A 26,190-nucleotide genomic window follows, 5' to 3' on the forward strand; every position below is an offset into this window, starting at 1 on the left:
AGAGCTTCAAGCCCTGTTCCCCTGGTAAAAGGTAACAGAAAAAGAGCAATTACCCCACTGCTACTTTCTCTGTCTTGTGTGTGTGTGTGTGTTTATGTGTGTCTGAGTATGGAAGAGGAAGAAAAGTGTCCCACGAGATACTATGCCTAAGGCCACACCAGCCATTGGGTCCACACAAGCCTGCAGGCATGACGCAGCTCAAGCAGGGCTTCTCCAAGGCTCTCACCGCAGCACTCACCCCCTGACGGGCACCAACACCTCCTGGAGCCGACCTGGGTCTGAATTCCTGCAACAGGCAAAACAGTGCGGCCCCATTTCCAGCCAATGGCACTGCACAGGCCTCAAATGCCAAGGTTTTACTAGGACGTGGACGCCTTACAAATGAAAAGTCTGAAGCTATTTTTGTTTTTGGCAGAAGAGTTTGACAGTGGGAAAGATGGAGGTGGGGGGAGGATGGGGAAGAGACATTTAAAACAGGTGAGTGCTGAAATGACACAGGCAAAAAAAAAAAAAAAAAAATCCTGGAAAAGGGAAACACAGTTCCCCTGCTGTAAAAAAGGCATCCCTGTTAAGCAGCTTCTATGGGGGAGGACGAGCGCCAAAAGTGGGCAAAGTGACCAGACAGCCTGTTCTAGGGACTGACACCTAACCTCAGCACAGGCATAAGGCAACGAAAACATCATGTCACCAAGGTCTGCCCTTCAGTGACCTCGGCAGAGAGCTGGGTGTGGAGAATCTCTGGAAACTCACTTTCCACAATTTTACATTACATGGCTCAGCCCAGAATGGGTCCAGTCTGGAGGAGGGTAGAGTCCTGACAACCCAGGGGGCTTTCTCCTGTGCCTGCAAGGTTTGGGTAGACAGGCATGAAACTGACAGGGTGCCAAGCTGGAGATACTTGAGGCACAGGCCTGGGACACACACAGAGATCCTCTTCTCCCACAGTGCCACTGCTAGGCTGGCCACAGCACTTTTCTGAACTCTTTTTTTTTTTCCCCTTCAGCCTCTTCAACAGCAAAAGGGAACAAGCTACTAATCCTTCTTCCTCTGGGGGTCCCTTGTGTACTTGCGTTTTGTTGCGTTCAAATAGAGACAAGGAAAAATAAATACATCCATTTCTGCCAACATTTCCACATGGGGAAAGGTACACATGCTTTGCATTGAATTCATGCACGCCCAGGCCCCCTTTCTACAGACATTAAATATCCAGGTTCCCTTGAAGTAATGGTAAATAAGGCGTAAATTTAACCATCACTGTACGTTCATGCAAAATGCCATCATGCATCACATAGCAACCAGGTCTAAAAAAGATCGTATTGTACCTAAGATCGCGAGAAAGTTCAGATACCCTCTCCTAAGAAATACAACGGAGCCTTATCTTTGCTATAAGATTCCAGGTCCGGAACCTCAGCCTGTTGCTGACATATCACGGCTGCCCAGGATAAAAGCAGAACATCTTGGACTCGATTCAAATGTCAACACTAAGCAAGTGCAGGAATTCAGTTGATTCCAGGTAACTTCTCTGCCCAGTCCCTTCCGCGCTTCATCCCCAGTGTAAACATCTCGAAAAGTGAGTCTTTCGAACGCCCTTTCCAGGGCCGCGTTGGCTCCCAGTGTCACTCGAAGACCCTTCCCAGAGCTCGCAGGGTGGAAGCGGCGTCGGGCAGGACCAGAGGTGCGGGCCCCCAGCCTCTGGTAGGCACACCGCCGGCTCGCCCGGCTGGAGAACTTTGTGAAGCGCCCCAAACTGCTCCCTGCTTTCACCCTCAGCCATTTCTCTCTCTCTCCCCTTACAAAGAGCGGGGAACCGAGCAAGCCGTCGCCACCTGCCGCCGGATCCCGGGGCGCTGCCTCCGGCACCCCCGAAGGAAGTCAGGCCAATGGAAGCAGGGCAGAGGTTCACACCCCCACCCCCAAACCTCACAGCACCTCGCTGCCCGGAGGTGGCTCCGCAGCCCGCGGGAACCGACGCCCCCGGGCCGGCTGCCTGCTCTCCCGCAGCGCCGGCCCCACCCCCAATCCTTCCGGCGCCCCAGCGCCCACCCACCCGGGCGCGGGAGTGGGAGGGTGCCGCGTGGGCAGCCGGAGCAACAGGCGTGGGAGCAGCGCTCCTCGCACTTCCTGGCTCCAGAAGGCTCGGTCGCGTCCGTCTTACCTTCAGCGAAGCAAGCCCCGGGGCCCCGCACCCCGCGCCCCGCGCGCGCGAGGAAGCTGCGGCCGGGAGCCGGGGGCCGCGGAGGCGCCGAGCACCCAGCAGCGCGGGGAAGCGCCCAGCCGCCGCCGCTCGCGCGGCTCCTTCTCGCCGGCGAAGTCTAGCTCGCTCCTTCCCTCGCTCGGTCCGTTTGTGCGTCCGTCTGTCCGTGGGGCCCTCTCTTCCCCGTCGCCGCCGCCGCCGCCGCCGCCCCTCCAGCCCCGGCTCGGCAGCGCGTCCCCTCCCCGCCTCACCGCTCGGCTCGCGGGCTCGCGGGCTCGCGGGCTCCCTCGCTCGCGCCCTGCCCCCGCCGCTGCCGGCGCCGCGCGGAGCGGAGCCCGGCGGGCCACGGGCTGCCAGGCGAGGTCCCTCTGCCGAAGGGGGAGGCGGTGGGGGCGCGGCGCGGGCGGGGCGGAGAGGAGAGTCCGGGGGAGGCGGCGAGGCTGCGCCCTCGGCTCCCTGCCTATCCCCCGCGGCCGAGAGGCTCCAGGCCCGGCCCGAGAGCGCCGGGCCGCCAGGCAGCGGAGGGAGAGATGAGGAGGACCCGGAGGCTCGCCGCGGGAGGGTGCCCAGGGCGAGGGCGTGCTAGGGGGAGTGACTCCCCGCGCGAGGGTGTGTATGTGTGTGTGTGTGTGCGTGTGTGTGTGTGTAGAGGGGCGCGCGCGTGAGCGGAGGTGGGGGGCAGGGAGACGAGGCAGAGCCTGGTGCGTCTCCCTGGGCCAGTGGAGGAATCCTAGGGTGTGCCTGGAGGTGGCGGAGTGTGCCGACGCGGGTGTGAGAGCGTGGGCACGGGGGTGAGTGTGGCAAGGTGAGCTCGGCCTGGGGGTGGGGGCGGAGCGGAGAGTAGGCGTGAGTGTGAGCTCGTGGGCGTGTGTGCTGGGGACCCGGGGAGAGGTGGCAGGGAGCGCCAGTGTGTGCGCGCGTGGGGTGTGTGTGGACCCAGCTGGGTGTCTGTTTCTCACCGACTGTCCAGGCGGCACCAGCACTAGCTTGCGGCCGAGCCCTGCCACCTGGGGAGGTGAAGCCCGCCACCGCGCTAGCTTCCCGGCTCGCCGCGGCTCTCAACTCGGTGTGCCCCAGCTAGAGAGGTCCAAGGGTACACATAGTGGCCTTACTCCATGTAAGAGCCGCTCTCCTCCCAGCGGTAGGGATTCGCCCTCCCATCCCTCCACGTGTACCCAGTACACAGACCCGAGAGTCTGGACTTGGGAGCGTGAACTCTCTACCTGAGTCCTCCCAGTCCCTCGGGCCCTCTCGGAAGCCCATGGATCCCCACGGTCCGTTGCCTTGACCCAGGATGGGGGGCTGGCGGTCGGCACGTGCCCAAAGGGTCGGGCGGATGGAGCCCCCTGAGCATCCCGAGAGAGTGGTATACAGCCCAGACTCCCACACTACTGGCAGCGGCGCGCCGAGGGTTCAGTCCCCGCCAACAGTGCCGACCCGCGCGGCTCCAGCTTTCCCCGTGTCCAGAATCCCGAGATCTCGGCCTGGGTGCGCGGAATCCCAGGATCTCGGCCTGGAGCTTCGGAGGCGAGGCGGCTCCGTGCCTCAGCAGGGACCAGAACGCAGGGCTTGAGCGATCACCATTCTCAGTGTGAGGCAGAGACCGAGGGAAAAGCAAAGTATGCGGTAAAGGGGAGGGTGTGCTTGAAGAGGGCTAGGGAAGAACCTGAGTCCAAACGGGGTTTCTGGCTTGTGAGAACCCCTAGCCTTGTTCTAGATTCAGAGATAGAGGTCAGTCACTGTGGCCTGAGCCCCTGTGGCTCCCTGGCGGCTCAGATCCCCTTATTCACCCCTCGTCCTACTCTCCTCAAAGCCCACTTCGGTGTGTCTGTCTGAAAGGTGCACAATTGGCCCTTCAAGAGGTGGGCGTGGGCTCTATTAGCATTTGCCTGGAGTCCCAGAGCGGTGTGGAATTTGCATACTGATTTGCATACAGTAATAATGATTAACAACAGTGCCACTCCCTGGCAGACAGGGGAAGAATTCAGGGAAGGCCCTGGAACTGCTCCCACCTCCCTCCTCCCTTGCCTCTGGGGAAGAGCTAGTTTTCTCACAATTGCCGACCTCAACTGCTCTGTCCCCGGGAATTCCTCAGACTGTGGGTGGGCAGGTCCAGGGAGGGACAATTTTCTTCAGCTCTCCCACCCCAAGTCCAAATTAGGAGAGTTAAAACCCAAGACTTCATTTCTGCCCAGAACTGAACTTCTGTGCATTCCCATCTGTGTTTTGCTTCTTTCAGGTAGCTCAGGGGCTGGGTCTGCCGCCAAAGCTTGGAGGTTTCTGGGAACAGTTAGCTGGAACCATCCTTCCCTCTCCAAAGTATACTGATGGGACAACTGTGCTCTCCTGTGCCTGGTCAGACCTGTTTGAAGACCGGACATTAATTCAGACCAACTCACTCCCCACCCCCCATCTCCCACCACCAAACACACACGTGGCCGCATTCCTCCCAGGCTCACATCTCATCATTTAAATGAAGTAGCTGTAGACTGTACTCTCCCTTCTGTTGAGAAGATCTAGAGGGAAATATGAAAGACTTGAATTTCTAGTCCAGGCCAGTGTGGTTTTTATTTACCAGCCCTTCTCATAACCAGGTGACCTGGAAAATAAGAGAGAGAGCAAGTGATGGGTAGAAGGGAGGCCCCCTTGACCCCAGCAGCGGAAGGAGCCACTTCCCTAGAGATGCTCTCCCACTGGCTCTCCACTGCATCTTTCCAACACTGCCTGGCCTCGCCTTTCCCCTCTCTGCCTCTGGCCTGGCCTGGCCGGGATTCTCACTTGCTTTTCCCCCATGACACGGCCGCTTTTCCTTTAACTCTCAGCTTCTATTTAAAAAGCTAATTTGGGAGCTTGTCGATGCTCCCAATTCAGATATTTTAAATAGGAACTGAAAGTCAGGAGGTGCCAGGGCACTAGAATTCCTTCCCTTGCCACCAGCACAGCTAAGGCATTAGTTCAGTCAGTCCAGTGGCCCTGGCTGCGCTTGTGCGCACGCGTGCGTGCTTGTGTGCGTGCGTGTGTGTGTGTGTGTCTGAGAGAGAGAGTGTGCATGTGAGCTCAGGGTGTATTTCAGGCTATCTTTTTTATTTAAAGACTGTGTTCTATGGATGACTGTGCTCTGTGTGTGTGTGTGTCCTTTCCAAGCTGTGCACACATGAGGATTCTTCTTTAGTCCCCTGGCTCTGGCCGCTATTGGCCAAACTTGTCACCGTGTGGACTGTGGAGGTAGGAGGCAGCCCAGCTCCAAATCCTGCAGCTTCCAAGTCTGCTGACATGACGGGCTGGTGTGTCTGAGCAAGCATCTCCTAGGGCTGCTCTGCTGGGGCTCCCACTTAGAAGCTGTGCCTCAATGTCCATCAGGGTTGCTCCCCGCCTCACTGCTTGTGGCTGGCCTACTTCAACAGTTTGCCTCATGAAGAGGCAGGAATTTGGAAGTGGGACCACACCTCTGAGGGTTGCCAGCTTTCTGCACTCAGGGTGTTGTGTATCTTGGAGGTGAAAAACAGATTTGAAGTTAGACTGCCTGGATTTGAACCTGCCACCACTATTTACTAGCTGTGTGATCTTGGGGAAGCTACTTAACCTCTCTGTGCCATGATTCCTTCATCTCTGAAATAGCAATGAATAGTACTACCTACCTTATAGGGTCTTGTGAACATAAATAATTATCACAGGTGAAGCACTTAGAACAGCGCCTGGAACGTAGGAGGTACAATAGAATCGTTGGTCGTTGTTGTTCAAGGCAGGAGTGATGTGAGCATGAAGTGTGAGGAAATCTACCTGGAGAGGAAGGTGGATCTGCTGGGTTGAACGCACAGACACAGGCAGACACACACCTCCGTGCATCTAACAATAAAAATGCCAGGCCACAGCCCACAATGGGTCAAGTTCACCTTGTAGAGGTGGTTGATTCCCTAAATCCCGAGAGAGAGACTGATGATAAAGGAATAGAGGAAGAGCCACAAGAATGGGGATAAGGAAGGGGCTGGACCATGTCAGAAGCCCATGGGGCATTTCCAGGGGCATCAGTTTTATGCTGGAGGAGTAAGTAAGGACCCTAGATACCCATGTGGCCTCAGCCTCTCTTTTTTTCCCTAACTACGTAAATCAAAGCTTTATGAAAGTAGAGCTGCAGTGAGGGGCTCAGTAGGGGTGGCCCCTCATTCTCACCGAGTCTCCCCTTGGGCTCAAGGTCCTCTCGCTTTGACCCTGCCACTGCCTCCTACCCTTATTCCCACAGCTGGGCATATGAGCCCTTACTCAGCGGCCATCAGAGTTCATTTTGTCTCAGTCTCTAAGCAGCTCATCAGGGTACCAAGAGGTTAAGTGGCTTCCCCAAGTCCCACACCTAGGGATTCAGGAAGCCACTAACAGGACGGGGAGCTCTAAAGGACCCAGCATAGGAAGGCTGTCCATGGGATCCAAAGCAACATTGCAAGTCCTTGGGTTGTATGAGGCTTAACATATGAGTCTTAAGTTGAGGAGCTGCCATATCTTGGACTCCTTGCTAGGTCTCCAGTAATCTTGTACCGTGGATATCACCACCATGTTATAGATGGGAAAACTGAAGATGTTTGATGCCTCCCAGGCTGCACACCTAGAGTGAAGCTCTGAACCCTCCCTCTTGCCACTCCCCAGGGGCTGCTGGGTTTTTGCTCTTCTGAGAGTAGAGTGGCCCCCTCAGTCAGATAGCGGGTCTGCCCTAAGAGGATGCCCTCGGCTTGGCTCTGCCTCAGAAGGCCAGGGGTTCACTTATGGGGATCAGCCCAGATTGTCCAGTATGGTCAAGTCAGGAGGTACCATCCAACACTGGGGGCCCTGATGGCTGAGCTCCCACAACCATTGGTTCTTCCTGAGGGAGCAGAGGGACACTCACTTCCTGCAGCACTAACCCCATTCTGGGGCCAGCAGTTGCCTGAGTGGTCATCACATCAGTGCTGAGACCAGTATTGGCAAATGAGAAGTCATCAAAGTTGGCTCCCGCAAGTCAGTCCTTCCAGGAGATCTGTTCCAACCCAGGCAGATCCTGGGGTGGGGGTGGGGGTGTGATATGTATGTAGCCCTGCCAGGGTTGGGGCGGAGGAGGCTTCTGCTCAACAGGACCTCCCTCAGAGTGAGACACTAGGCGGAGGAAGAGGAGGGGAGGAGAAAAGGAAAGCAAATATGAGAAGAAGAACCAGGCACTGGAAGGAAAAAAAATACTACTCATCTGTTCAGTTTCTGTTAGTGACAGTTTGGAGGAGGTTTGGTAGAGGCTGAAGGTGCAGGCCATAGCCAACCACCTACTGCGTGTCTCCATCCTTGCACACGGGCACCCCTCTGCTTCATCTCACCACTCCCCTTCAACCTTCTGCAAAAGATCATTCCCTATAAAAAACCCTGTTCTGATCATGTCATCTCCTGCACTTCCTTTCTGGTCTTACCTTCTTCCACTGACACACATGATTCTTTTCAGCTCGCAGACCTTTTCTCTGCTACTTGACCAAATTATGTTTTTTTCACACCTTCGTGCCTTTGTACATACATACTTCCAGAAATGGCCTCCACCACTTCCCATTTCCTTCCGTCTTCCTAGCAAACTTCCACTCAACACCAGACCTTCAATACCCAGCCCAAAAGTCACGTAAGACGTATTGATAAGTTTCAGCGCCACACCTCAGGGGGAACTAGCCACTCCCTACTTGGGCCCCATGGTCCTTCCTGTAAATATAGTTCTTATTACCTTATTACCTTAGTTGTCTGTATGGTGGCCTCCCTCTCTGGCTTTAAGCTGTTTAAGGAAGGACCACATCATAGCCACCTCTGACTCTGCCAGCTCAGTGCTTGACACATTGTAGATGCTCAACAACTTTGCACTAGGAATTTATTCTTTCGTTCTCATTGCTCCCTTGATTGTGCGTAACTGAGAATATGCAATACATTTGTCAACTGGTTAGACTTCAGGTCCTACCTGATTGAGCGTAAGCACTGTCATGAGGACAGAGAGAAAGGATGAGGTGTTCAGTTTTTGGCTGATCCTAAATGAAGAGAGCCCCAAAGCCCCCCTCCTCCAGCCTCTTTGGATCTACAAAGAGAACCTCAGTCAATGCTGCCTACAGAGACCTGGCCAGTGTTCTGCTCTTGAACCAGATTGGTTTTTAGGGAACTCTTTTCTTTCCTTTCTGGCACAATGTCAATCACATCCCCAGAATATCCCCTCCATGGAAATAGCCAGGATGTGGTCACTTGGAAATATACCTGGGTTGCCTGCAGCTCTGACTATGCTTGACATAAAACCCAGTGAAGGGCCTGTCAAAAAACCCATTAGCCAAAACCTTGCCTTGACACAAAGAAATGACAAGACCAAAGCTCGCTGGACTTGAACTATAAAATTGTGTGTAAACCACATCAGGAAACCTGGGACAGTAGAGACTGAGTGGTGAGAACATAGGCTTGGGATAGACCTGGCTTAAAATCTTGACTTTAATTTACAAGCTGTGTGACCTTGGGCAAGCTTCTCTACTTCTCTGATTCTCAGTTATCTCACCTGTAAAATGGATCATAGTGATGGTCTTGACTCATAGGGTTCATGAGGAATGAATTAGATAATGCATATAACATGTTTCATATGCAATTATAAATAAAAATATTGGCTGTTATTATTACTTTGTAACTGACTTTACAAATGCTTGAAACTAGTTCTTTTAAGTCTAAGATAAGACACAGCTCTCTACAGTGCTTGTCTGTGAAGAAATTCATACAGATCACTCAAGGTCTTTGCATGTGGTTATTCTTTTTATTTTATTTTTATTTTTTTAGGGGAGGAGGTAATTAGATTTGTTTATTTACTTATTTTTTAAGTGGAGTTACTGGGGATTGAACCCAGGACCTTGTGCATGCTAGACAGGCACTCTACCACTGAGCTATCCCCTCCCTATCCCATGTGGTTATACCAAGACTTTGGGAAATGTGTGAGGTCAGAGGAGATTGCTTGTAGGCACCTTTTTCTATGGGATCCTCTCTCTCATTCTGTGACACCCCATTTCTGCAGCCTTGAGCTTCAAGTGCCTATTTTTCTCCATTCCCTCATCAGCAAGAACTGATAAATCGTTTAAACCAATATGTAAGTGACGATCCTGTCCAGAGATACAGTATTCACATTTTAATAGGATAATAAAAGCCAAGGCAATGAAATAGGGTGGGTGGGATTTCAGGCATTTATCAGAGTAATGGGGGAAGTTTTGGGGGACAGGAGGCTTTTCCCAACTCCACAGAGTCACTGTCCACTTACAAAACCGGCCCCATTGACACAACTATAAGCAACAGGGTGGGCTGTTTCTAAATTTTGCAGCTAGAAAATAAAAATCTCCAGCCGTTGCAAAAGTGTTCTGATGAGATGATCTGTATACCAGTTTTTTTTTACCAACCTCCTCTTGGTAAAGAGACACAGCTCATTCTGCCCATCTATGACACCATACTCAAGTTCATTTTTTCTTCAGAGATCAAGGCTGGGGTTCAGTGTTTCTGCCTTTGTGGCAGACCCAGCTGCAAAATTGTTAATTGCTTTGGTGAGTCAACAGGTAAACAAACAGTCAAGCTACTGTCCCCATACGGCAAGGTCGTAAGAGGTTTCTGGACTTCCCTGCAAAGCCTGTTAAAGTAGAACCCTCATCACCCTTAAACAAATTCTTACGGAAACTTTCACACACATACAAAAGAAGAGAGAATTGTATAATACACCCACCATGAACTCACCACTGAGCTTTGATAATTACCAGCTCAAGGCCAATCATGTCTTACTTGGACCCCTACTCATCACAACTCCCCAATAATCTTGAAACAAGTTCTAGATATCATATAATTTGACCTGTAAATGTATCAGTCATTGTACCCTCTTACAGCTATCAAAATCCATCTCCCCAGAGGAGGAAATCTCTTTCTACCAACCCGCATGATGCTAAGGACATTTGGCCAGTACTTACATCTCTGCCCGAGGGGTAGTCCTTGGGTTAGGCAAGCTCAAGGGCTTACTGAATTCTCTCCATACTCTGTCCTGCTCCTTGGGGAGGAAGGAGCATGCATAAAATGCCATGCAGGGGTACCTCTGTGTGCCAGCTTTTTGGTGTCAGCAGGGCTGCTGCCCAATAACTGAAATGAGACCCAAACTGAGAGGCAAAAATCGTAGTCGTGAATCCCTGCTGGACTTAGCATTTTTCACATGCGTTATTGCATTTCACTCTCACCAATTTTTATTTTACTCCCATCTTACAGACAAGAAAACTAAGGCCTAAGGTCACACAGCTAGTGGGTACCTGTGGCAGAAACTGACTAGGTGCTAATCCAGCTCAGTTCCTCTTTTTCATGGGCATTTACATTTCCCAGGATCCCTTGCAGTTAGGCTTGGCCATGTGACTAAATTCTGGCCAAGGTAGTTTTAAGCTAGTTCCATAAAAGACATAGAGCAATCCTACATGCTCTCTTTCTTTCTCCATACACTGGCTGAAAGGAGAGAATTTCAAAGACCTAGAGGAGAGTGAAGCCCCAAGACGGAAGGATCTTGGGTCCCTGGGTGGCTATGTGGAGCAGAGACCCTCCCTAACTTGAAGTGGTCTATGAAATGATTGAAAAAAAATAAACTTTTATTATGTTAAGCCTCTGGAATTTGACTATGTATGTTAAACTAGTAAGCCTACCCTGACCAATATAGTGGCACAGATAAGATTTAAACCCTAAGTCTGACTATACCAATGTTCAAGGTCTTGGCCTCTACCATACTGCCTCCAGGCACAAGAAATAAGAATCACCTACAAGAATCTCCTACACGCTCAGCACTTAGTAGGACTGTCTCTGAGGATCTCACATCTTAGATCTGTGCCAGTATGGTAGCCACTAACCATTTGGGGCTATTTAAATTAAAACTAAAATTAATTTAAATTTAAAAATCTGTTTTTTAATTGTACTAGTCACATTTCAAGTGCACAATAGCCACATGTGACTCATGGCTACCACACTGGAGGTACAGATGGAGAAGATTTCCATCATCATAGAAAGTTCTATTGGACAGGTCTTAGACAGATACAGCTTTCTCAATGTACCTCTCCCCAGATCCCCACGGAAAAGCTAGAGGTGCTGCTCATGAGAGGACAGAGGATGGTCTAGCCAGCAATCAGGGTTCCTCAGACATGACAGGCCTCTCCCTTCACCCAGACCTAGGGTTTTTTGCTCCTGCCTCCCTGAGTTAACCTTCCTGCTATAATCTGTGACCCTCCTGTATTCACTGGTAACATGCTTTCCTATGACTTCCTCAAACAGAATGAGCCCTGTCTGTCTCACTGGACTGTGTCTTCTGAGAGCAGGGGCAGCATCTCATTCTCACCCCAGTATCCATGAAGGTGCTAAGCAGCGGATGCCAAGAGACTGGGTGGGGACCAGGGATATGCTTCTTGGCCTAAGCTGAGGATAGGCAGGGAGTTTTCCAAAAATGGAAGCCTAATCAAGGAGTCCAGTAAGTACTTCAATCCGTCTTCCACAGCAGCCAGAGTGATCTTTTCACAACACGAAGTCCAAACATGTTGCCCTTTGGTTGAAATCCTTCTCAGAATCCCCATTGCCCTTTGAATTAAGTAGGCACACCGTAACATCTCTTATGTTCTCATCGAATCCTCATCTTCTGCTTTTCCACTGTGGTCCTAGGCCCCTTGCACCTGTATTCCTGCCGTATTAGAAGCGCTGCAGCTCTCTAAACCCCCAGCTCTCCTTTTACCTGAGTGTTTGTTCAGGCTGTTCCTCCTGCGGGAACTCTCTCCTGCTTCCACACCTCTGCTTAGCTATGCCTACATGTAGGGCTAGGCCTGGAAATGCTTCTCCTTGGAGGTCTTACCTGCTCCGCAGCCTGGGACAGTCTTCTGCTGTCTCTCTCTCTTGGCCCTCCAACCAGCTATAGAACCTCCCACACTTTCAAGTCTTCCCTGGAGAACAGGAAGGAGATGCTTTCAGTCGCTTTAGGAATCAAAAGACTGTCTTGCAGAGGTTTTTCCCAAGAGACTGACCCTTCTACATCCCTCTAAATTATGTCTCAGTCCCTCCTCCCTTCAACACACACACACACAAACACACACACACACACACACACACACACACACAGGTTTTCCATCCATTTAATTCCTCTACAGAGTCACCAGGGAGGCAAGTGGAGCCTTATAAATCTCCCACAAGCTGCAATGCCCAAAGGGTCTGCTCCTTGACCCCAACCAACAGCTCAGAACAAATGCCTCTAAATCCATGGAACGTGCCCTGCCTCTCCCCCATCCTGCCATGCTCTGGAAGGGGACCCTGATATACTGAGTAGGGTGTGGCGGTTACAATCCAAGCTGGTGCCAAGATGCATGGTGGGTCTTCCCTTCACTGGGTTATTTTTATGGGCATTAGAGCAGATAGAAGCAGTGGACTCCAACTCCTGAGACATCACGATAAATCGCCATGGCGGCTCTTCTACAGCTCATAACTAGTAAATCAAATCTATTGAACAATACATTTACTGCAAATTTAAGAAGTCGTTCTTCCATTTTTTAAGTGTATGTGTTAAATCATGCCCAGAGTCATAAAGAATGGAGACAGCCCGGCTCAGTGTGAAAAAAAAAATCACACATGCTTTAAAAAGTTAGAAGATTGTCCTTTCTTGACAAGAGGGTGAATACCCTTTCTTCCTCAGACCCTCCTCCCATCCAGACCAACCGGAATTCCCATAGTGGTAAGCTTTCAACATCCTAAGCAACACCTAAGTCAGTTTTGCAAATACAGGCTCAGTGTTAGCCGGCTCTCTTTGCTACAGATTCCTGAAGTGGATAAAAAAGGAAACACAGGACAGCCTTCTCAGTGGGTTACAGTGCTGCTTACAGCTGTGGGGTGGTGAAGAGGGATGTGAGGGAGTGCGAGTTACAGGTTTTCCCTGGGAAATTCCTTTTACTTCTCATCTCATCCAACTCAAATGCTAATCAGTTGAATTGAAGTCCCAACTCCAGGTGCAGTTTTGACCAGGACAGGTGAGTGTGCACTGTCTTATCTGTACTCTCATCCCACCTAGGTATTAACAGGGGAGCCCTAGCCCAGCACCTGGCATTCAATAGACATTTTAATTCAACTGATAGGTCTTCATCGACTAATGTTAGTTCAACAAACACTTATTAAACCATTCATTCCTTTAACACGTACTTATTGAAGATCCACTCATTATCATCCGGGCACATGGAGGTGAGCAAGATAAGACACAGACCCTGCCTTCCCAGAGCTCCCGGTTTAAAGAGAAAGACAGGTAGTGGGTGTGAGCACTGCACTCACGTGTAGGCTTACTAACCTCACTGGGGGGTCAGTGAGGTGTGAAGAGGAGCTAGCTTTACAAATTCTCAGTCTCATGAGAAAGATCTATGATTATTCTCATTTCTCAGATGAAGAATTGGAGGTGAGCATCACAGAGCTGCCTAGTGACAGAGCTAGGACATGTGACAGCAGTGTACACAAAGAGCTAGGGAAGCATGGGGGTGGTGCTTGGTCCAGCCCAAGAGGTCAGGAAAGATGCTTTGGAGGAGATGACACCTGAGCTGAGTCTGGAAAGAGGACAAGGAATCAGCCCAACAGCGAAGAAGAAGAAGCAAACAGCAAGCGGCAAAGACGCCAGGCTACAAAGAGCACAGATGTGCCTGGAATGTGAGGCTAGGGGCAGGACAAAGCAGGGCCTGAGGCTGGAAATCTAAGCCAAGGAGATGGATTCTATCCTGCAGGCCACCGGGAGCCAGCGAAGGGCTCCAGGCAGAGGCACGGTGCAGTCAGATCTCTGTTAGAAAAACCCACCCTGGCCCAGCAGTGTGGAGGACAGATTTGAGTAGGACCAGATGGGAAGCAGGGGGACCAATTAGCAGGCTATTGCAGGATTCCAGGGGAGCGATGCTGAGGGTGTCAGCTAGGGCAGCGGTGGATGGACAGAGAGGAGGGCGCGTGAGAGAAATATGTTGGAGGTAAATATTATCAAGACTCTGATTGGTTGGATGTAGAGCAGGAAAACAGGGTCCCAGAACAGGCTGTGATGCCTGAGCAGGTGACCATGCCAGTCTGGGGCAGGGGGCTGCAAAGCAGAACCGGCTGGGGGTGTAGGTGCAGCCCTTCCCTGGAGTGGGGATGGGTCAGAGTTCTCTCTCAGGGTCCTTTCCAGACAGAGCTGTCTGTGCTGGAGGAATCTGTCAGCTGGGGACATTCAAGACCTTCAAGCTATGCAGACTCTAAGAAACAGGCTGGGATTCTAAAACCAGCTCAACAACTCCTTTGGTTGTAGGGGAATGAATTTCCAAAATAAGCCCAGACCAAGTCCAGCATAGCAGACCACAGTATCTAGAGGCTGATAGAACTGCCCATCTCTTAAGAGATAAGAGGAGAGATTAACTCTTGTGTCTCATCTCCTGCCATACTTCTTTCCACCTCCTTATCGTTCCCCAACATGCATGCACGCAAACACACACACACACACACGCACACGCACACGCACACACGCGCGCACGCTCTATCTTTCCTAAACTTCTCACCTCCCCCAGACACACCAGGCCCTTTCACACTCCCTCTTTGCACCTGCTGTTCTCTCTGCCTGCAAAGTCCTTCCTCCTTCTCCACTGGGCAAAATGTATTCTCCTTCTAGCACAGTCCAGATACCAGTCCTCTCCGATGCTCAGCCACACTGCCCCGGGCATCCTCCCCACGCTTCCCCTGTCCAGTAGCACCTCATGGTGTGTTTCTCTGAGGTCTTTCATCACCACCAAGATGAACTGCTGAGTCCTATTCATCTTGGCTTCTCCGGCAGCTGGACAAGGGCTAACTATCACTAGTGCTCAAAAATGCTTGTGGAATGAACGGGCACCTCCCTGGAGGTGGACCAGATGCACCTTCCCCAGCATGGTCCCAAGTTCTTGGCATCGTCAAAGAGAGTCATCTCTACCCTCAGACACATGGGAAATAAAGCCCATGAACACACAAGGTGAGGGGCGTAAAGGCAGTGCCTACCTCTGCCCTCAGTTCCATGTGAACGAATCTATTATTTGTCTGAAATCAGCCTTTATTTTTATCCCTATTTTAATGGGGACCCACCTTCAGAGAAAGCAACAGTTCTTTTGGGCTGAAGATCATAGACACGTTTAACATTGTTGGGACAAAAAGAGTAGGTGAATGAGACCATCTGGGGTTTTGTTCTTACCAAGATTCCCCCAGGCTGACCACAGCTGGCTGACCACACTGGTGGGCCCAGAGAAAGTCCCCAGAGAGCAAGGCCTACAGTCATTTGCCAGGTGGCCCATACAGTCCCTCTGGGTTTCTGACCAGCTTCTGGAGCAAAAGGGGACTGACCACTATGTCCCAGCTTGTCAGCTTCCTGGGAACTTTCTCTGCCTGCCTCAGGCTGGTGCGTTGCCCTAGCAAAGTGTTCATAGCAGGGAAATAGACAAGAGCCAGAAAGGGCTGGTGCCTGGAGCCCTCATCATCATCATGAAACTGTTAACAACAGCAGTGACACAGTGACAGCAAACTCTTGCCCGGCGTTTAATATGTGCCACACACTGTGCTACGTAAGGCTTTATAAGCATTCTTATTTTTTAGTTCTTACAGCACTTCTATGAGCAGATACTGTCATCCCCATTTATCAGATGAGAAAACCATGGCACAGAAAAGTTCAGCAATTTTCTCAAGAACATTAGCTGGGCTGGAATTTAAAACCAAAGAGTCTGACTCCAGAGCTCCTACTCTTGCATCTTACTCTGTAGAGATGTGCAGAAGGCCACCTGCTTCCCTGCCCATCCATGGAAGGTCACAGTAGGAAACGAGAGGCCAGCAGAAGGCCAGCACCTGCTCATTCCTCTAACCCCCCACCCCTGCCAGGTCTCTGCAGCTGCCAGCAGAGATGAATGCCGGCTCCTTTGCAGGTTAGAGCTCTGAGGCGTCCCAGAAAGTGCAGGTGAATGGGAATGCTGGGTAGATTGAGCTGGGGTCCCCCTTCCCCCCCTTCCTCTGGTCCCGCAAGCAATGGCCTTTGGATTGCTGCCTGCCTTGGATGCCTGGATCACTGCTGTCTGGAGCCTAATCTCCATTCTGGTGGTTTTGGTTGCTATGGTAATTGAATTCACTTAAAGTTGTCTCCAAGCTAGTCTGTCTACCTCTTTCTGTCCATAGTCTGGAAGGGCATAAGCCCAGAGCTGAGGCCAAGAATGAAGAGGGTTTGGTGGCCCAGGAAGCCTGTATGTTTTTCCTGATCCAGAGGTTCTCCTCAGAGGCAAACAGAGGAGAGAATCATGGAAAAATATTCCTTTCAAGTCTCTCTCCATCTTCCTTTTTGCTGCCTCACTCTTTTCTTCATAGAGACTCTGGGATTAGATAGGCTGCAAGGCAGGAGCGGGCAGCTCTGGGGATGAGGGGGAAGGTCTCTGAGATCCTCTTCTGTTCCTCAGCATTTTGTTAGTCATTAAACAAACACTGGCTGGGCGCTGATTGCATTCTAGGCACTACTGCTTGTCTCTGGGTGTGGACGTCCTTCCGTAGCTCAGAATCCAGGGCCACAAGAAAGGCCCCCTGATAGCACATTTCTACTCCGCGATTGCAGAAGCATGTCCAGCCAGGGTCAGGATTGTGGGAAATACTCCTTTCCTCCTTCCTCTGCTGGAGGGAGTTCATCAAACTGAGCTGAAGGCAGAATGGGACCCTCACTGGGTGGGACCTGAGGGGTAAATCCTGCTCATTTTCTCCACCATTCTCATACAGGAGAAATTTTGACACAGAAGAGAAGTGAGGAGGGCAGGAGCCAGTGTCTCAGAGCTGGCTGGGGAGCATGGGGGAATGACAGATCCTGCTCCCAACCACTGCCACTTTCCTGAGATGATAAGGGAGGAGCAAAAAAAGCGGATAGAGGATTATGTGTGATGGTGTGTTTGCAGGTCTCAGTCTTCTCAGTAATAGCTGGATCAAGCAAGTTAAACAAGTATCAATATAGCTCCCACTATGTGCTGCAAATCGCACTCTGGCCTGGAAAGATGATGATGACTGAGGCACAATGGAGACTTTCGAGGAAATGATCAGTATGGGAAGGATGACAAATCAGCGATGCAGAGGGTGTGACTTATCAGAAGGACAAGAGCAATGCCCTCCTGAGCTCAGAGCCGGGGGGAGAGGGAAGGGGTGTCTGGGAAGAGTGCACACGAGATGGGGTGCATCAAGTTGCATGTTTAAGGGTGAGAAGCAGCTCTTGAGACAGAAAGTCATTCTGGGCAAAGACAAGAGCATGAGCAGATGCACAGAGGTGTGAAAATGAGCAGCGTCTAGCGGTGGGAGAGCAGGCAGAGCGGGGAGATCAGCAGGGAGCCAGGCAGGAAGGGCCGGATGATGGAAAGCCCAGTTGCGTTGCATCCTGTGGACGCGAGGGACTGTGATGGTGAGAACCGTGTTTTAGCAAAAACAAGAGCAGTGAGAAGGGAGGGTAGAAGTGGGAGCTGGGAGAGGGGAGCCTGAACTGGGCTGTTGAACTAGCAGTGAAGACAGTCCCAGCCAAGAAGGGGGAGCAGCAGAATCTGTGGGCCCCAGTGACTGGTTGGTTGTGGGAGTGTGTGTGCAGGAGGGAGGGGCGAGTGCTGAAGGAAATGGAAGAGTTGGAAAAATCTCCTTGAGTAGAATCGGGGATGGGGAATAGACTGAAATAAGGAACCCAAGACCTCAGTTTGGGGAGCTCTGTTTGGGATGAGTAGGTAAGGAGTTTGCTATAGTCAAGGTCAATGCCTGATAGGCAGAAGGAAGGTATTTCTAGCACTTGGGAGAGTGGTGCTCATTAGAAATGTGCATGTGGAAATCATCAGCCCAGAGATGACAGCTAATGTGTCGAGGGAAGAGGACATTGCCAAGGGAGAAGGCGAGGCGCAGGGATGTGAGAGGAGGCAAACACAGCTCTGGGGAAAGCGGTCAGAGGCAGGGCAGCAGTCTCCTTCCGGAAGGCTGGTCCAGGCTGGTAGAAGGCAATACGCAGAGAGTGTGGGCTTCAGAGAAGATGCTGCTGAGAGGAAGTTGTGGAAAACTGGTCTAGAGCAGTGGCTCTCAAACTTGAGTGTGCAGCAGGAGGGCGAGGGCTTGTAAAAACCCAGTTGCGGGGTCCCACCCTCAGTGTTCCTAATTCACTAGGGTTCGGGGCGGAGCTCCAGAACTTGCATTTCTAACAGGATCCGAAATGCAAATTGATGCTGCTGGTCTGGGGATCACACTTTGAGAACCACTGAATCGCTGGTCTAGATGGATAAACCTGCATTTGAGAAGGTTCAAAGGCAGATTCATCCACTCTCTATCCCGGCACAAGTCGGACACGAGGAGAAACAGAGCTTTGGTTAAAGGGCAGAATGGAGGGGAAAGTGGGGAATGCCGGGCAGCTCCTTGGAAGTAGGATGGAGACTTCTGAGGACACGGGGATGGGGACGAGGTGGAGGGAAGCGAGGGGGCTGGCAAAAGAACAGCAGGCCAAGGAAGGCTTGGGGTATGATGACACAGAGGGGGGTGGCCCGAGGGGCCACAGTCATGGCCAAACTGTGCGTCACATGAACAGAACGAGTTAGGCAGAGAGGAGTACGGGGACTAGAACCAGCCTTCAGGGATCTGTTTGGAATCCTGGCCAAAGTCTCGTCTCCCTCCTCGAAAGCCTCATCTCTCTCCCCATCTCTTCTTTCTAACCTTCCAGAGTCATTGCCTGCCTCTGGGCCTCAGGCCTCCCTAAGCAGAACAGAGGAAGCTGCCTTATACCCAGAGGCATCCCCCAAGGCAGCTGCTCTGAGGACAAGAAGGCCTGGTGCTTTTAAAATTTTCCCTCCAAGATCTCCGATTGAGACTCCAAGAGAGTCACTAGGAGGAAGCTCCTGACCTCAATGCGAGGCAGCCCCAGGGCCGACCCACCCTGCCAGGGGACGCATAGAACTTAAGTCTTATCTTCTATCAGTGGAGCAAGTCCATAAAGAAAATCCAATTCATTGGTGTCCAGGAGAACATTACCAAGACAGACGAGACACCATGGGCAGTATTTAATTATGAGCGGGCAGAGCGAATAGGAGGGACGCAATAAAAATGCTAATCAGGGAGGGAAAAAAACAGGCTTCATTTTCTTCAAGAATAGACTACAGCTCGTCTTCCCCCTCCGCTCCCAGATCCCAGATGAGTCCTCTGGGCCCGGTCCTGATGCTGAGACTTGGTGACAGTTGAGTCTGTTTTCGCCCCAATCCCCGGCCCTCTTCCTGCTTCCATGGTTCCGGCCTCCCAGGTCCTAGAAGATCAGGTCCAGAGGGAGGGAGACTGGCTTTCCCTGTAAGCACACAGCTTTCACTTCGGCAGGGGGAAGAGCTGGCAGGGAACTCAGAAAGTGAATGAAGTTACCATTCAGGGCTCAATTCTGTGTCCCAGGGAGCGCTTTAGGAAGGGACTATCTCCCGTTTCAGTAGCACATCCAGAGTCTGCAAGAGGAGGGAGCAAGGCTGGAGAAGTGCCCAAGATCAGCCTGAGTTCAATGTCCTGAACTGAGTTTCCGGCCTGGAAATCAGTCCAGCTCTGAGCCACTTAGGAAGAGACTGGGGACACTCAGCAAGACCCAAGGCATCCTGTTTCCAGTTCCACTGAGTTGGCTGAGCTCAACTTCGGAGTGTGGTTCAGGATTTTGCAAGGGGGTATAGCTCAGTGACAGAGCACATGCTTAGCATGCACAAGCTTCTGGGTTCAATCTTCAGTACCTCCAGTGGGGAGAAAAAAAAGACTCATCCAGGGTTTTGCAGGCCTTTCCCGTCTCCCTCCCACGCTGGCTGACTCCTCATGTGGCTGCATCCCTTGGATCATGTGTCCTTTCTCGTTACCTCGCTCAACTTCCATACTGCTGCCAGCGATAGATTTCTATCTCTCGTTTCCCTTGGTCTTTGGATGCCTGAGCCTCAGGCCTTGTGCTGGTTTTAGGCAAAACTTGCGCAGAAGTGCAGCCTAGATGATACTGATTCAGCCTGGGCCCTTTCCCTCTGCTGGCTTCTTCTGTTTACTGAGCTCCCCAGGCACCCTGGCTGGTGTCCATTGATTGCTCTTTTGATCAGTTTCTCTTGTACCGCCTTAAATCTTGTACAGCCACGAGCCCTTTCCACCATCACCAGGGAGGAGTTAGCCTGAGGATTGTCAGGTGTCTCATCTGTATCATCTCTGGGGAGACAGCACCTAGGGCCTCAGCTCCTGGCTATTGTCTCTTCCTAGAAAAATATCTGTTAGATAAAAAAGTTTATACACCAGTTCACTCACCTGCTCTGGGATCTTGGACAGGTCACTTAAATCTGTGTCTCCATTTCCCCATCTAATGAATGGAGATGATAACATTACCTACTCAAATTTGGTACAAGAATTCAATGCAAATACATGCAAAGAGCTTAGAAAAGTGCCTGCCATGATAATTTTATCAGCATCAGCATCATTGCTGTGATATTTATTATTAAGATCAATGATTGTCTTATTTGCCTATAGGTCCAGGTACTTGATAGAGGGCCTGGCATGAATTAACATTCAATAATCATTGAATCAATGGAAGAATGTTCTTTTGGGTTAATTCTTTCAAAGATATTATCCTTCCTAGGGGGAAAAAAAAAAGTTTAAAGAGAGGATCTGCACATTGATGACAACGATTAACATGTAAACGGCTAATGGTGTGATTCCAGGCGTCCTTGGGGAAGACATTTAGAGTCAGTGGTTCTCTTCACTGTCCTTCATATGTCTGATCATAGTCAGACAGTCAGTTATTAGAAATATAGCTGGTTCTGGTCTGTAGCTCACAGTTACCTTCCCTAAGGTAGAATCTCCCTCCTAACTCTAAGAGCAATAAAACCTTAGAAAGAACACAGGCAAAACACTCTCTGACATAAATCGTAGCAATGTTTTCCTAGGTCAGTCTACCAAGGCAATAGAAATAAAAGCCAAAATAAATAAATGGGACCTAATTAAGCTTATAAGCTTTTGCAAAGGAAGCCATAAACAAAACGAAAAGACAACCTATGGAATCGGAGAAAACATTTGCAAATGATGCAACTGACAAGGGCTTAATTTCCAAAATATACAAACAGCTCATACAACTCAATAACAACAACAAAAACCAAACAACCCAATCAAAAAATGGGCAGAAGATCTAAGCAGACATTTCTCTAATGAAGACATACAAATTGCCAATAGGCACATGAAAAAATGCTCAAAATAACTAATTATCAGAGAAATGCAAATCAAAACTACAATGAAATATCACCTCACACCAGTCAGAATGGCCATGATTAAAAAGTCCACAAATGGTAAAAGCTGGAGAAGGTGTGGAGAAAATGGACCCCTCCTACACTGATGGTGGGGATGTACTTTGGTGCAGCCATTATGGAAAACTGTATGGAGATTCCTTAAAAAACTAAAAATAGACTTACCATATGGTCCAGCAATCCCACTTCTGGGCACATATCCAGAGAAAATTCTAATTCGAAAAGATACATACACCCTAATGTTCATAGCAGAACTATTTACAATATTAAGACATGGAAGCAACCTAAATGTCCATTGACAGATGACTGGATAAAGAAGATGTGGTACATACATAAAGGGAATACTACTTGGCCACAAAAAAGAATGAAATAATGCCATTCGCAGCCACACGAATGGATCTAGAGATATTCATATTAAGTGAAGTAAGTCAGAGAAAGACAGATACCATATGATACCACTTATATGTGGAATCTAAAAAAAATGACACAAATGAACTTAATAACAGACAGAAACAGACTCGCAGACATAGAAAACAAACTTGTGGTTACCAAAGGGGGAGGGATAAATTAGGAATTTGAGATTTTAAGATACAAACTACCATATATAAAATAGATAAACAAAAGGCCCTACTGTACAGCACATGGAACTATATTCAATAACTTGTAATAACCTATAATGAAAAAGAATATACATGTATAACTGAATCCCTATGTTGTACACCAGAAACTAAGGCAATATTGCAAATCAACAATACTTCAACTGAAAAAAAAAAAAAATCTTTAGAAAGAGAACCAGCCAGAGGATAAAGGAGACAAAGTAAATCCTTCTAGCCACAGAGACAAAATTTCCTTGGTCCTCCCTGTGCTTCAGGCCGCCTTACCCTGTGTATGTGTTGAACCTCTAAAGCCCATGTGGGCTTAGTCTCTATAAGACAGGAAGAGTGTGCTGCAGGCCAGCTGACCCCAGACCTGGGTGTCCCGGGGCTCCTAGACTCCAGTCCTGGACCGTCCTGGGAGAGCCTTGCCCCTTCTATTCCTCACTGGAGTTCTGGTAATGGAGAGTGGCAGTATTTTACCTAAATGTTACTAGAAGGCTGTGCTGTGGATCCCTGTGGATGATCAGGACAGGATCTTGATTGGAAAACAGCTTCCCATTTCAAATTCAGCAGCAAGGGGACAACCGTGCCTGGGAGCAGCAACAGTCTCACTGGACACTTCTCACAACAGTTGCGTGAATGGGTTGGGACTTTCATTCTTTTTTTGTGTTCTTTTGATATTCTTTTAAAATGTGTTATTGATTTTCACATGGTTCAAAATTCAAAAGGTCCTAAAGTCTATACAGTGGAAAGCCCTTCTCCTCTGTTCACAGCCCCCCCCTTGGTGCAACCAATGGTCACCAGGTCTCTGAGAAGCCTTCCAGACACAAGAAAATTCACACATATAACCTCCCTCCATTATACAAATGGAAAGCTTGCTTTACACACTGTTATGCACCTTGTATTTTTTTCACTTAATAATATTTTTTGGTTATTATTTGATATCAGTATATATAGATTTATATCATTCTTTTTGTGGCTGCATAGTATTCTATTATATAAATTAGTATATTTAACAAGCCTATTTAAGTCTCTCTAATCTTTAACTTTTACAAATAATGTTGCAATGAATAACCTGTTGGGAAGTTTGTCTGTAGGATGTCTGTGAGTGTACTTGAAGATAAATTTCTAGAAGAGGAATTGTTTGGTCAAAGAATTTGTCCCTTTGTAAACTTACTAGTTATTGACAAATTGCTTTTCATAGATAGCCCTTTTATTTTTTTAAACATGACAAAACTGAAACTTAAAGAATATATGTGCCTTGACTAAAGTCATACAGGTTGTATGTAAATCAACTGGGATGAGGACAATGTTTTTTTTTGGTTCTTGGTCCAAGACTCTCTGGGTCCTTGAGCTCAAACAAATCAAGAACATCTAAGAAGCATCAGACAGATTCCTGAACTACACTAAAATCCACAGCTTCACATATTATTCATTAAACACTGTAGATTCCACTTTGAGAAAGCCACAGTTCCTACTTTCAAGGAACCAGCAGTCTAGAAAGAGAGAGAGGCAAGTAAAGGAGCACTTTTGGTTTAAGCATATGGAATAAGGAAGGACAAGAGATAAGAAGATACAGTGAGAAGATGGGAAGAGCCCCTCACCAGCTTTGGCTTCCTGGAAGAGGAGGCATTTAAGGTGGCCTTAGATAACCTAAAACTGTCCTCTGTAATATTAATTATGACATCCCCCTTCTTCAGTCTTCACTATTCCCCATCCCAAACCTTTTCATCAAAGTGATTGATAAGTAGCAAAATGGATTGTTTAGTGAAAGCATGATATCGTTGGAATAATAACAAAAGCTCCATATACTGAGTTCCCACTGTGTGCCAGGCACTGTGTTTTCCAGCTCAGGGCACTAGCCACGTGCCCTCGAGCAGGTGACATCTGCCATGCGTGCATTAGTGCCACATCTCTAAAATAAAACGGTTAATCAGGTGATGACTAGCTAACCGCTCCCCCACCCCCACCCCCCAGTTCTCAAGTGCTATGGCTCTATCTCTTTTTAAGATCAATGAAATCTCTGCGGGGGAATGATGGATGAGAAAGTATCCAGGAGTAGGGGACTAGGGCAAAGGACTGGAGAGCTCTCAAACTGGCAAATCAGTCTTGGGAAATTCGATTTTGAGAGAAGATGCTACACGTGTCGGATTAATAATAATACTGACAACACCTTACTATTACACTTTTTCCCAAGGTGATTTGATAGGCTATTTCATGTGCTCTTCATAACAGTGATGTGTGTGGGAGGGAGTCAGGGAGGTACTTGTCTCTGCTGGAGGTGAGGGAGCTGAGGCTGGGCCAGGTAGGCTCCTCAGCTCGAGTCCCACAGGGGGGCCGTGGTGCAGCTGGGCTAGGACTCAATCAACCTTCTGTCCTGATACCTAACTGGTTCTACTCTGTGATTCTATACGGAAGGAAAATTCTGGCTGGAACTGATCTAAAGTCCCTGCGACCCCCAGAAGCCTGAACTTCAATGGGCTTTTGAGGAGCTGCCCCACCTCCCTTACCACCCTCCCAGCAGCACACTCCATCCCTGGTGCTGGAACCAGACCTTTATTTCTACAGAATGAGTCTAACGAGTGGTTTTGGTGATTCAGTGCCAATCAAGCTGGCTGCTCGGCCTTTGACTCAGCTTTGGTGGGACTTCTGCCTAGTTTGAGCTCCGGGCTCCACTCTCATGATAACCTGCCCTACCTCTAGGTCTTCTGGGCCTGGACCCTGGCTTGCTCTTCTGGGTCCATCCTTTCCGGAGTCCAGCCCTGTCCTAGAGCCCTGCCAAGGCTGAGATCCCAGGCCATCCAGCCTGAACCATCACACCTCTCCTCTTTCTAGGTCCTCTCTGCTGTGCTCTGTTCACCAACTGGAAACCATCCGCTGGACCTCGCTGATGCCGACTGCCAGGTAGGATGACTGTCTAGCTCCTATGACATCTTTTCCAAATAATGATCTGCTTGCTGGGCTGCTCCGCCCCATAGCCGACTGCTAGGTCTGTCCCTAATCTGCTCACCCACAGTGGCTATGTCCCGATTCCGGGCCCAGTCCGAGTGACCTGATGATGCTGTGTCCACAGGCTCTGAACTCTGTTTTGACAGACAATGCCCCCCCATTCCCCTCCACACACACCCCTCATCAAAGCTGGAAGCTGATGAGCTGAGTAACCAGAGGCAACCTGCTATCTGACCTTTTCTGGGGGTCTATTGGCCCATCCACCAAAATGCCCTTTCCTTGTAGGTATGAATAAGAACACAGCCATTTGGGGCCCCTTGGGGAAAGGCTCTGTCTGAAAACAGACATGATTACTATTTCCATCACCTTTATAATCCTTTAATCATACATTTGCAGCAGGGATCCTCGGTAGGGTAAGACCATTTATATATACAGCAGGAAAAATGAGGCTCTGTGCTATATGCCAACTGTGCTTAGTGGAAATGTAAGAATCGCTGGGCTTTCATAAGTGGAAAAATAAATAATCCAGGTATTTATCCCCAAAACAGCTCACATCCAAGCTGCCGGGACCTGTGCTCACATTTTGAAGTCTTTGGCAGAGATATGTCATCTCTCTAGGACCACTAGGGAGGCTGGCCTGAGCTCTCAGCTTTGTCAGTGGGTTGGATGGCACAGAAAGAGGATCTCTGGGCAGCTGACTGCCCCTAAACGAAGAATCTCCCATGCCTCTCGCCCTTGGGTCCTGGAAGTATTAATCTGGAAGCCTGCCCCATCATGACTGTTATAAGGAGCCTAAGGGAGGTTCCGAAGCCATTGTTTGGATCTGGTTCCTAATAGATGGAAGGTTGTTTCTTTCTTCTGAGATGGTGGGAGGATTAGACAAATGGTACTAGGACTCTAGAAGGGGATGGGGAACACCCCACCAGGGCTTCTCCATGTGAAGCTGAGGCTTTTGACTGATGATCCAGTTGGCAGAGGCTGAGGGAGGCCTTGGTGATGGTGCAGTGGCCCTCCACTCTAAGAAGTCCATTGGCCTGGGAAACATACCCTGACTCTCTTAATTTTATAATGCCTCAAGTAGAGGTCAGTCTTTCCCTCCAAAGGATCAGTCTACTTGTGTATAAGAATCTCTCTTCTGGTTTGAATGGGGCATTATCATTTG

The 26,190-nt window shown here is 49.6% G+C and overlaps 1 protein-coding gene across 5 annotated transcripts in view; it reads right to left on the reverse strand.

Moving 5' to 3' along the window:
* KCND3 (potassium voltage-gated channel subfamily D member 3) overlaps positions 1-26,190 on the reverse strand; it is a 409,555-nt gene that overhangs the window by 196,398 nt on the left and 186,967 nt on the right. Inside the window, exons 11-12 of one of the 5 annotated variants that reach the window (XM_032487334.1) lie at positions 20,495-20,546; positions 12,054-12,141 (exon numbers count right to left, since the gene is read on the reverse strand). The exons of 1 other annotated variant lie outside the window; for it this stretch is intronic. In XM_032487334.1, the coding sequence (XP_032343225.1) occupies positions 12,054-12,141; positions 20,495-20,546 (140 nt within the window). Of the gene's footprint in view, positions 1-1,322; positions 1,337-2,155; positions 2,496-12,053; positions 12,142-20,494; positions 20,547-26,190 lie in introns of those variants that run through there. 3 more of the 5 variants (XM_032487336.1, XM_032487337.1, XM_032487338.1) reach the window with 3 other exon arrangements.

The sequence above is a fragment of the Camelus ferus genome, chromosome 9, assembly GCF_009834535.1.
Source record: "Camelus ferus isolate YT-003-E chromosome 9, BCGSAC_Cfer_1.0, whole genome shotgun sequence".
NCBI classification, from domain to species: domain Eukaryota; kingdom Metazoa; phylum Chordata; class Mammalia; order Artiodactyla; family Camelidae; genus Camelus; species Camelus ferus.